This window comes from Arvicanthis niloticus, chromosome 13 (genome assembly GCF_011762505.2).
Source record: "Arvicanthis niloticus isolate mArvNil1 chromosome 13, mArvNil1.pat.X, whole genome shotgun sequence".
Lineage (NCBI taxonomy): Eukaryota > Metazoa > Chordata > Mammalia > Rodentia > Muridae > Arvicanthis > Arvicanthis niloticus.
Window position 1 is genome coordinate 60,149,829 of NC_047670.1, and position 12,290 is coordinate 60,162,118.

The 12,290-nt window shown below is 43.7% G+C and overlaps 1 protein-coding gene across 2 annotated transcripts in view; it reads left to right on the top strand.

The window, feature by feature from the left end:
* Atxn10 (ataxin 10) overlaps positions 1-12,290 on the top strand; it is a 140,328-nt gene that overhangs the window by 114,602 nt on the left and 13,436 nt on the right. For both annotated transcript variants that reach the window (XM_076911806.1, XM_034517099.3), the window contains one exon: positions 2,416-2,479. In XM_076911806.1, the coding sequence (XP_076767921.1) occupies positions 2,416-2,479 (64 nt within the window). The remainder of the gene's footprint in view (positions 1-2,415; positions 2,480-12,290) is intronic.

A 12,290-nucleotide genomic window follows, 5' to 3' on the forward strand; every position in this document is an offset into this window, starting at 1 on the left:
ACTTTCCCTTCAACTCCTTGCCACCGAAACAGGGAGAGAGTGGCCGGCTCTATGTAGGCCATTGGCTCTGTGCAGCTTTGTTATAGCAGCACTGTCAGGTGAGTGTAGCGGCCAAGGCAATTCTGAGAAATTGCAAACAAAGCAACGTCCACCACCAGGCCTGGCTAAAATTTGGAGTCTGTCTGTCTGTCTGTCTATAGTGTTGGGGATAGAACCAGGGACCTGAAGTTTGCTAGGGAAGTGCTGTCCCACTAGTACAGCCTTGGCACTGGTTCTTCTTTTTAGCATGAGATTGTACTCTGTGAGTCTGCCCAAAGATCTGTGTTATGAGTGCTCTTTTACTAAACACTGAGGTCTGATGGGAAAACTTCTGCCACACCTTAGTATTGTGTACTCCTTCAGTATCCAATCCATCAGACTAACCAGCCCTGTCTGTGTTCCTAAAGGAGCTTGCTCTCTTGTAGGGCCTGTATGCTTTGCAGTGTTCCTCCAGCATCACTTGCTCCCGTGGGACAGAAAGGAAACAGATAAACAGTGTTGAAGCCAGGCTTACTGTCTAATAGGGCAGCATTCTCATGTAAAAAGAAAGTGTTGACTGAACTTGGCTCCCCCAGAGAACTACAACCTGTGACTCATTTATTAGGGGTTTACAATCAGTTCCTAACATGTTAGGTAAAGAAACAAACAACTTCCTTCTTTTATGGAGTGCTAACAGAAGAAAACTCATTAATTTCCTAATTGTTCTCCCTGGTCCCAGATAGTCACTCTACACATGTAACTGAGCAATAAACTTGGGCTCTGTAATAACTAATTTTCTTGTCAGGCCTCTTGGGGAGGTGTTACATTTATTTCTTCTGTCCCAGTGAGCTTCCCCTGTGTTCATTCTTAAGTCTATAATTATGTATTTGTTGTCTGTGTCTAAAATAGTCCGTGTACATTGAAAATAGTCCATGGATGTCTATAAAAAGTTTCCCGTAGCCTTCTGTAATGCAGCCCTGCGAGTGAGATGTTTACCTAGGAGCCCACAGCTTCAGTGGAGCCATGATGTTTAATAAATCTTTAATTTACCTGTACAGCTTGCTTAAATTTCAGTGTTTATCATGTGATTTCACTTCTATAGAAGAAATCTTGCCCACTTGATAGACCTTGGAATTTTACTTTTTTTTTCCCTTTAATGGTTTTTTGTTGTTGTTGTTGTTTTTGTTTGCACTGAAGAAATTTTTTATTCTTCTCTCACTGTCAAAAAGTTGCTAGCTTAGCCCTGTGCAGAAGGAAAGTCCGTATTTACCCTGTTGAAAGTACCCTTGCTTCCTTGGGCTTTCAGAAATCCCCACTTTCTGCTGCTGTCAGCTAGCATCATAACCCTCAGCCACAGTCCAGTTCGTTGTTCCTGTCTTCTTTGAAATGGACTTTTACATTCCCATTTTATTGAAGAGAAAATTGAGTCTTCAAGGTTCCATAATGTGCCCAAAGTTGGGATCCTGGCCAGACTTTAGCTCTAGCTTGTGTTCACCCAGTCCCCTGCTGAAACCCAACAGCCCCTGCTACTCACTGAGGGAGAGTCTTAGACTGCATTTTGTCAGTTCTTTCAGAATTAGAATGCTAGTCCCTTGCAACTACATTACAAATCTGCAATATCCTACAGATAGTTTCCTCAGTTTTCACTTGTCTTTTCTTTTTTAATGTCAATTGTTAAAACCTTTTTTCTTTTGTTTCTGGATGCAGAGTCCTGGTTAAAAAAGCTTTTCCTTAGAAAATGGCCTGGTCTCTCTTTTGGTAGCATTTCTTTGTCCTTAAAACTCAGATAAGATGCTTATCTTTAAAAGGCAACATTAGCATGCAATCTACTTCTGCTCTTTTTAAATATGGCTGCCAAAATGCCCTAACTGTCGTGAGGAAGGGTGAAAAGAATAAAGTTATCTCTGTGCTCGTATGTCTGCTTTATTCTTTTTGTGTGCTGTGTGCACAAGTGTGGATCTGTGTGTAGAGAGTAGAGGGTAGCTTCTAGTGTTACTCCTTGGTGAACCCATCTACCTTGTTTTTGAGACAGGGTCACATTGATATGAAGCTCACTCATTAGGCTAGTCTGACCTTTGTATCCTCACTGCTCTTGTGCTGGGATTGCAAGTGTGCACCTCTGTCTGTTCTGTGGGTTGTGTGTGTGTGTTTGCTTTTTTTTTTTTTTTTTTTTTTTTTTTTTTCCTATAATGAGTTCTAGGGATCAAACTCAGGTCTTTGTTGTTGTAAAGCATGCATTTTACTGACTGAGCCATCTATCTAATCCCTGTATATCTGCTTTTATATATTTCTGGGTTGTTGACAGGTGAAACAATATTATAATAATCAGGAAATTAGGGAGGAGAAATGTGTCTCTATTTGATGTGCTGACCTGGTTGTCCATCTTCTTTCCGTTAGGTGAATGAACTGGATGGCATTCCTCTGATCCTGGACAGCAGCAACATTGATGACAACAACCCCTGTATCCTTGCACATGATCCACAACCAGGTGCTACCACAACCGGGTGCTATAGCCTGGCTTGTCCCAGGCTCAGAGTTGGTTCAGTACATAAGATGGCTAGCTCACAGTATAATGAGCTGGTTTTCAAGGTAACAGGGACATCTGAAGACATCGTGTGGCTAAGATGTGTGACAAAGGCAGCTCACCTTCCAAAGTATGTGTTTGCTCCTTAGACTAAGCATACGGCATTTGATTGTTTTTGAGGTAGAAATCTTAAACTGTCAGTTAGCACTACTTTAACAAAGGTTTGACCACACAGAAACAGGAGTAGCATTCTGTCCCTTAGCAGTAAGAAGCATTCTCTGCCCATTAGTTTTTCTTAGGACCCTGTCCTACAGCCCCTTGCTGCTGACATGGGATCTCTGCCCCTTCTTGAGTTGTTTGTCCTCCCTGGCTAGCGTTCTGCATGAGACCTTGATTATTTCCTTCAATGGCATGATGCCAAATAAAATAGTTTACAATAATTAGTCAGGGACCAGGTGTAACCTCTTTAGGTTTGAAATGAAATTTATTTAATTATAAGAACTTACATGGTGAGGCGAATTCTGTCCTGCCCTTTGCTCTGAGCCCTGCATGGCCTTGTACTTTTGTGTTTGCAAGAGAAGCCCTTATGAAGCTGAAAGTGGACAGAGTGAGGCCTGGTTAGACAGTGAGGAGCCAGCCTAGGATGGGAAGAGGTGGTGTAGCTGGGAGAATCTGCTTTTGGCGGCTTCAGAACATGGACAGAAATGCTTAATGGTTGTGCTAAAGCTGCTGCCATCCGCCAGACTTACAATATAAAAATCTCATTCTAAAGAGCACAGTAGTTCATGAAATCAGGAAAAGCCCAACCAAGAGCTTCAGAAGACTCTCCTTCACACCGAGTTGACACACTGTATGCATTGTCTTCAGGCACTGCATAGTCTACAGAGTACAGTGGATGGTGTTTTAGCTCAAAGAAAAAGGAAGGTCAGAAGAAGAGTGTTTGCCTTGGTGGGGCCAGTAGAAGTTGAAGATGTCTTTCCCAATGCGAGAGCCCTGTCATCCTGGCAGGGCCTCTACCAACAGTTTACCCTCAGCTCCCCGAACTGAGAGTGGAGAAGGGTTTTCTGGTACTTGTCTTTACCAAAGACAAAGGGGAGCGTTTCGGTATGCCGGGGGGGGGGGGGGGGGGGGGGGGTGGGGGGGTGCACATCACATCACTCACTAGTGGCTAATCCTTATTGTTTGTTTCCACACGATCTTACTTTATTCTGACAGCACATGAAGGAGATGCTCCGCTGCCCCCATTCCCTAGCACCAAGCTCATGGATGCCTTTGTATTTGAGCTGTGTTCATCTCCGTCATTAGACACACAGTGTGTGGACAGTAGGTGGACATAAAAACTTTAGGTCTCACATATGACTGTCTCCATTTACATCTTTTTATCTTGCAGAAAACCTGATTTCCTTATGACTGAAAAATTCATACAAACACACACACTATGGTCTCTTTATCATTTCTCTTGGTGGACATGTAGGTTGGCCCCATCATGTAGCTATTGTGAGCAGTGAAATTAAGTGCAGTTCCTTTTGCTCACATCCTCACAGCTGTCTAGTTCCCTGAGTGCCATTCTCGGTGGGGTGAGACGGGAACTCAATATCCTTTGTGTGTGTGCATGTATGTGTGTCTGACAGGCATAAGTGTTAAACATGTTTTCATATGTTTATTGGCCCTTCATACTTTACCTTTGAGGACTGTCTGTTCACTTCATTCGCTCATTAAACTGGGTTGTTTGGGGTTTAGTTTTCAGAGTTCTTTGTATATTTTAGATATCCTGTGAGATGTATACCTAGCAAAGATTCCTCTCACATTTGCAGGTCGTTTCTAAACTTGATGAATTCTTTTCTTTGCTGGTCATATGCTTTTACTTTCATGAGCTCTTGCTTGTTAACTGTTGGCACTATTTCCTGAACAATTGGAGCACACGACAGAATCTTCCAGTCTCTAGCCTCATACTCCTCTTCTTTGGTAGTACAGGACCACTAAGACACCTTCCCATACTCTGGCTGTGACATGTTCTGTTCTCTATTTGAACCTCATAAAGTATGTTTCTTGGGCCAACAAAATGGGTCAGCACATAAGGGTGCTCACTGCCAATCTTGATCAACACCACAACTTGTCCTCTGACCTCTACATATACCATGGCACATACGCAAATGCACACACTTAAGTATTAAAAAATCAGTAATAAAGAATTGATTCTTCTAATACAATGTCAGCATTTGTTTAGCTCTGTGCGCATGCATAGCATGTTTCCTGTCCTTACTCACATCTGCCATCTACCTGGCATTCTCCTTCTGCTCCTTTTAGAATTTCCTTTAATATGGCTTTGTTGTTGGAGGACAATCTAAGTCTGTTTGAAAATGCTTTTCTTGGGCTGGTGAGGTGGCTCAGTGTGTAAAGGCCCTTGTCCTGCAAGGCTAGTCATGTGGGTTTGATCCCAGAGCCCATGGACAAGTGGAAGGAGAGAGCTGGCCTGCAGAGCTGCCCTCTGACCTCCCATGCACATCCTTACACAGATGTATGCCCAGCATTGGTTTGGGGAATCGTCCTATGGAAGGACAGCAAGGTTTCTTACCTACTGAGCCCTCTCTCCAGCCCTGTGGTTTGATGTTTTACCAGAATTAATCATGCCCTGGGTATACTATACTGCCTGTCTTGGCTTCTCTGTTTTTCTTCTTTCTGCTTCCTTCTTTCAGTGGCTCTGTTGCTGTCTTTTCTATAACTCAAATGTGTAGATGTTCCTGGGCTTCCTGGTGCCTAGAACTCTCTTCTACTATCTCTGGCAGTGTTTACTGAATGTCTTTTACAGATCTGACATTGGTCCAGGCCTCAGGCAAGACTGTGTAACCTTTGTGAAGGTTGTTGATGCCGCCTAGACAAAGATGGGAAGTGGCCTGGCTCAGGCTGTATCAGTGCTATGCTGAGTGTTGTAACAGTTTCCACTGTTGTCTGTAAACCCTTGAAGGTAAACGGTGTGCTACTCATCGACCTCCCTTCCACATTCCTCAATTAGCAGGTCCAAATTCAACTGAAAACTGAGCAATCTGCCCAGAGACAGCACTCTCACTTATAAGCCTCCACTGTCATTCTTAAGCCTCTTTTTACATTTACTTAGTTATTTACTTGCTTATTTGCTTGTTTGTTTTGGTTTTTCAAGATTTCAAAGGATTTCTCTTTGTAGCCCTGGCTGTCCTGGAACTTGCTCTGTAGACCAGGCTGGCCCTGAACTCAGAGATCCGCCTGCCTCTGCCTCCTGAGCGCTGAGATTAAAGGCCTGAGCCACCACTGCCCGGCTGAGCTTCCTTCTTAATTCTTCCTATATAAGTCTTACCATCTGATTCTTGCATTTATTTATTTTTATTAATTAGGAGGCAGACTAAGAAAAAATCAGAGCAACTAAGAAAAAAATTTTTCCAAGGGTTCTTCAATTGTTAGTGAATCTTTATCCTAGGTTTGTCAATAATTTTGAATGTTTGATTTAACCCATTTCTTCCAGACACCCTAACCAAGCTTTTAATCCAGTTTTAGATACCGTCCTTTGTCCTGCACTCCTCTCCCTCTCTGCCCCCTCTGTCCCTCACAGAGACCTCCCCCATCCCTCTTTTTTTGTGCATGTGTTTCTGTCTGAGAGGGGCAGGGGTTGCTATTTGCATGTGCACCACCATTTTCTACCCCTGGATAAACGGGCTGTATAGTGTTCTTGAGCATTTTCTATGTATTTTGGTGGGGCCTGAGATTATTGTAGATGTCCATTCTTTTCCATGAGAAATCAGTAGATATCACTGTAAAGACCTCTGCCTCCTTGGTCACCTGCAGATGGGAAGATCAGGCTGGCATAACAGAGCTGGGTTGGGGTTGGGGTTGGGCTGAGGCAGGAAGGTTTTTGTTCTATTTGGAAGCAGCTTATGCAACCAACAGGGATTTCCACTGCCAGGGGAAAGCCGAGGCTCAGAGGGGAGCCTAGCCCTGCAGGCCTGCACTGGGGTACTCCTGGGTCAGGGATGTGAGCCCAGCCAGCTCCCAGCTGTTGATCGCCCCCACTCCCTCTTGGGTCACCCACAGTAATGACAGAGTAGCTGGTGCCATCGGAAAATTCCAGCTCCACTACCGCAGAGTCAATTTCTCATTTGTCAGTTTATTGTGGCAAGTGGGATTTTTTTTGTTGTTGTTCCCAAATAGAAACAGCTGAACTTTATTTGAAATGTTTTTCTTTTCGTTCTTTTTTGATCTATGTTTTGATCGGTAGTCCTTGATGTGGGTTTTTTTTTTTTCATACATTGTTTTTATTGGGGGGATTGGGTGGGGACAGGGATAGAATGAGAGCCTAAGCTGGGTTTTATGTGTATGCTATGATTCCCACCCCCCTCTTTATCTCCATATCTAAATCCCTCCCCGTGTTGAAAGACTACATTTGTGTGTGTATGTATATATATATGTATATGTGTATATGTGTATGTGTGTGTGTGTCACACACACACACTTCACTTTCATGAAGCACTGTAAGTCTTTGTAGAAATAATAGTATGTAATTCTGTGCTGAGGAAACAGCAGAGCGGCAGGTATGTCTGCTCCAGGTTCAAACAGACCTCAACTTGCTTTCTGTCACTTCTTTACACCCAGGCCCCTCACTAAGTCTGTGAGTCCCTACTGCTTTCTTCTGGGTTATAGAGACTGAAATATTAGCATGTTTATAAAGCATCCTGAATAACCCCACATGGCTCCTTAACAAGTAAGTGTTCTTTTGTACATATCTTATTATGTCTCTTAGTCTGTTCGAGAAAGGCAAACTTTCTTCTGCAGGTGCTGTAATCAGTGCTAACACTCCAGACTGACATCCAAAGCAAAACAGAGAGTGTAGAAATACTGCCAGGACCCTTCATTCACAGAGAAGAGGTCCCCACTAATGGGAAGGGAGGGAGGAGGGGCTGCAGAGTGCCCTAGGTCTCTCTCCTGCACCATTCAGCAGTGTTAATTCAAGGAGAGTTATCACTGTGAGCAGGAGGACTGCAGAGCTCCTAGAAGGAGTCATGGGAGATATGATTGCTATACCAAGGGAGACAGGGTTTCCTAAACAAGGTACCACATTCCCAGTCGGGAGCACTCACTATTAGAGAAATGCTGAGAACATTATTTACCTTATTGACTTTGGACTGAAGTAATATGGCAAGTATTCTATAAAACAGCTTTTAAAAAAGGTAATTCAGTTTTCAAAAACAGGTTAAAAGATTTGGCATGCCACGTAAGGGGGGGGGGGGGAGAGAGAGAGAGAGAGAGAGAGAGAGAGAGAGAGAGAGAGAGAGAGAGAGATCCAGTGCCCATTAAAGAGAGCTCTGCAGTAAGAAGCCTCTGTCCACCATCCCATTGCTATGTCTGACAAAGCAGCTGATACCAGGGGCATTTGTGCAGCAGCCTGAGCTCTACTGCATTGCTGTGGGGTATAAGGTGTCAGCGTTGGCCAACACTGATGGATACACACCTGCTCTGTGAGCCGGCAGTGTACATCTGGGTGGATCTCCAGTGTGTGCTTGTGACTGTTAGCAGATAATGTGCAGGAATTGTCACAACAGTATTATTCCTAAGTACTCTCAGGTTGTAGTAAACAGGGGTTCATCAATAGTTAAATAAAAAACAAAACAAGAAGCCGCTGCTTGTGCCTGTCGTGGAACACAGTAAAGGAGAACAGATGGCTCTGTGCAAGGGATTGATAGTTTCATTAGCATAATGCTAAGCCATAGAAACTGGGTATTAAAAGCACCTGTGCTATATGATTCCTCTGGTAGGAGGCAGAAGAGTGGTTGTAGAAGCTGCAGACGTGAATGTGTTAGAAGGCCACATGGGACTTCTGAGGTACTAGCCATGCTCTAAATTTCAATGAGGAGTATATAGATGCATCCATATGAAAAAAGTGATCAGTGTGCACATTGCAGGTGTTAGAGTCTGTTGCACCTCATACTAAAACATGTTAATCATTAACTGAGTGTTTTCCGTTTGCCACATCCTGCCTGTCCATTGTCTTGCACAGTTTGCTTAAGAGTTGGGAATGATTGATTCAGTTTTATAGATCAGGAACCAGAAGCTGGAAAGTTCAGGATGCTATCAGAACTTCCTACTTCAAATGTGTTGGGACCAGGGCAAGCTAGATTTCCAGGGAGAACCCTCTCTTGGCTTGGATGCTGTGCTTCTTTCAACAGTGTTTTCTTGAAGAAGAGATGGGTGCAGCTGTGCTGTGTTAATCCTGGTGACAAGCATGTAGTATATACTAATCACTTGGTGAAACTTGCTGTGCTGTCTGAGCCAAAGTAATGCAGTCGGCAACTAAGTGCTAGTTGGGAGCCACCTTAGGGTGTACTTCCAGCCCCATCACCCTTTAAGATTTGACTTGTGTAGGTTTTCTTTCTCCAGGAATGGCTCCATGATCACCCTCCGCCAGGTCAAGTGCCTCAGTTTGCTGTCATGGTCCCTAAACAGCTCGCATAAAACACCTTCATCAGTTGACCTTTCCTGCTGGAAAACCCATCCTAGGTGTCTTTGTGGTCCTGTATCCTGAAGTGTATCCCTTATCCTGGGGTCCATGCACCCCAGGGACTGACCAAAATGTGTTTCACAGCCCCCTTTATGTTTGTAGTTCTGAACTAATGTGTGAGTGGAGCCTTTTAACAGTGAGGACACCTCTGTGCACAGGGATGGTTTCTGCAGAACTTGGCAGTTTTTAACTAGTCTTTTGTGCATTTTGGAACCCTGCTTTGGGAAGCTGGAACCATAGTACCGTTTATTTAGTTTCTTCCCCATGGCTGTGATGAAATGCCTGACAAAAGCAACTGAAGAGGGAAGGTATTCTTTTAGCACACAGTTGACAGAGCAGTCTGAAGTCTGAGCTTGAGACAGTTGTCACATTGCACCCAGTCAGCAAGCAGAAAGCCGTGCGTGCTCCTGCTCAGCTTCCTTTCTGAACTCAGTCTGCATTCTAGCCTGGGACTGGAGCCATCTACTCCAGTTAACCTAATCAGTCAATCCCTTGCTGGCATGCATCAGGACCAGTCTCCCAGGTGATGTAGATTTTGTCAAGGTGACAGTTAGCCCTAACCACTGCAGCCCTATCTTGGTAAATGTGAGAATTCAAATAAACAGTGGAATGCTTTTTTCTATTGTGGGTCTTCATGAGGAACCCAGCTAGTAACAGTGACCAGACAGCATCAGGGAGAAGCAATTGAAGGGAAAGTCCACAGGCTAGGTTTGTAAAGGCAGTCCACAGAGCCCTGCAGCAGGGAGCTGTGGACTTGCTCACCAGTGAGTGAAGAGTTTCACATGCCTTCCTGCTTCCATGTTTCACTGTACCCAGCCTCAGGGGACATCTCCAGGGACACTGCTAATGACTAGGAAGTCTTGTTGCTAGAATGCATGTTTCCTGCTCTGGAGCTTTTATGGTTGGTTGTTTGCAGTAAGTAGGGAAGCAGCCAACTGTTATTGAACTGACAGTAAAAACCAGAATCTTAATACTGCTATTTTTCTTTAAACAAATTAGTTTTTATTAAAGGCATAAAGTCTCACTAGGCATGGTGGTACAGCTCTTGGGAGGCAAAAGCATGTCGATCTTCATGTGTTTGAGGCTGACCTGATCTACAATGTGGGTTCCAGGTCAGCCAGTGCCACATACAAACAAAATTGTAAATTCTCTTTCCCTAACCTATACTGTGAAGAGAGAATATGTAAATCAAACTTTTTTGTCTACCAAAAGCTCGTGAGTGCTCACACAGAAGGTGAGAACGCCTTCTGGAAAGTGAGTGCTCACACAGAAGGTGAGAATACCTTTTGGAAAGCAGAGGATCCTTGTGCCCGCTCGACAAAGTTGCAGTTTACTGCCATGTAGATGGAAAGAAAGCATTGTATTGTGTAGTGTTCCTGTTGGTCTGCCACTGGCACCTAGAACAGGAACCTAGAATCCAGACATGGACTTGCTGATGTGTGTGCTCTTTCAGAAAAGGAGGCCACCTTGACTTACTTGGTTGTTTTAGCAAATGACCCAACTCATGTAACATGAGTCCAGACAGTCGGTGTAGTGTTCCAACACTGTGTTTGTCCCGATTTTATCTTTCTGTGTGGAGCCCTTATTTGCACTGCTCAAGTCACTCAAAGAATTTTGTAGTGTGCAGACTGTGCATCCTGGCTTGTTTTTGAAGTGCCAGTGAGTGTTATGCATAGAAGCACAATGGGTGCATTCCTGCTTTGCCTGCCAACCCTTTCTCTGGGAGGCAGGAGTGAAACAAGCTATATCTGACTTCTCACCGAAGGGTCTTCAGGCTGATTCTTACTTCTGTCAAATGCCAGTCTGTCGGTTGTTAGGGAGCATGCACAGTATATAGATGACTGCTTCTCACCTTCCTCTCAGCTGCTCAGGAGTGGTGATAATGTAGGACACAATTCTGTTTGTGGAGGAAGCTTTGTGAGAGTGACATAGAAGCCACTTGCTTGGATGTCTTGTATCCACCAAGTGCAAAGCTGTCTGGCTTTTGATACTATGTAACTCCTACTCTTATTCCTAAAAAATTACCTAGAAGCCCATACCTAAAGAATTTCACGGTAGTTAGAAGCCCGTGCCTAAGGAATTCCACCGTAGTTATCTTCCAGAGCATTTTAAAGTTAGAACTAACAAGCTTTTTCTCAGGCCTGTAAGATGGCTCATTGATAAAGATAATTGCCACCAAGTCTAGTGATGTGAAATTCATCCCTGGGACCAACATTGTAGAAAAAAACCAACACATACAGGTTGTCCTCTGACTTCTGTGTACACATATGCACAGACACATAAATAATGTTCTGTATTGTTTTTTGAGACAGGTTCTCACTACATCATCCTTGGGATCAGGAACTTTTATGTGGGGCAGTCTGGCCTCAAACTCACACACAGATGTGCCTACATTTGCCTCTCAAGTTCTGTAACTAAAGGCTCCTGTCACCACACCTGGCTAACAAATGTTTTGGTTTTGTTTTATTTTTAAGAACCCTTTTCTAAATTATATAGTCAGTATCCTGACACATATCTGCACATCTCCCAGTTTCTCTCCAGTGCAAAGAATACAGTGTAGTAGAGCAAGTTTTTAAGTCTCAGCTTTGTACTTTAGAACTCTTATAGCCAATGTAACAAAAGCAGCAAGGCTGAAATGCACCGGACAATGGCTGCCTTCAGTCACTACCTCTGAAGAGCTGCTCTCTGGTTCCTGTGTGATATGGTTTACTGCACTTTTTCCCATGTGACTTCACAAAAGAAGTGTCACAGGTGCTGCCATCCCACTGAAGCAACCTGGGCAGTTCCCTTATTCATAGTCATCCCTGAAATGAAGCTCTGCCTTCAGACAAGCTACAGAATCGGCAAGAAGGGCATTGATGCTGATGAATGCCCTACAGAGAAGTTCCCGGCAGGCTTTGCTTCAGAAGAGCAGTAATACTTAGGTATCAGTTTTCCTAAGAGTTACTATTCGTGTTCTCTTTTTGCATTAGCTTCCTGTATTTCAAACAAAGCTGACTGAATATGTTTAGGAAATGAATAACATTAAAATTGTTATTCTCAGATACCATCGCCATGAGTAATATATATTTAGTAAGACACTTCAGAGATTGAGTAGCTGATTGCCATAGAGAAACATGTTCTAGGTAACCCTGAGCAATTGCCAGGATATTTTGTCTAAACTGCCTTTAGCAGGAACAGGGGGCTCTGGACAACACATTGGCAAACCACGGCCATTCAAAACTG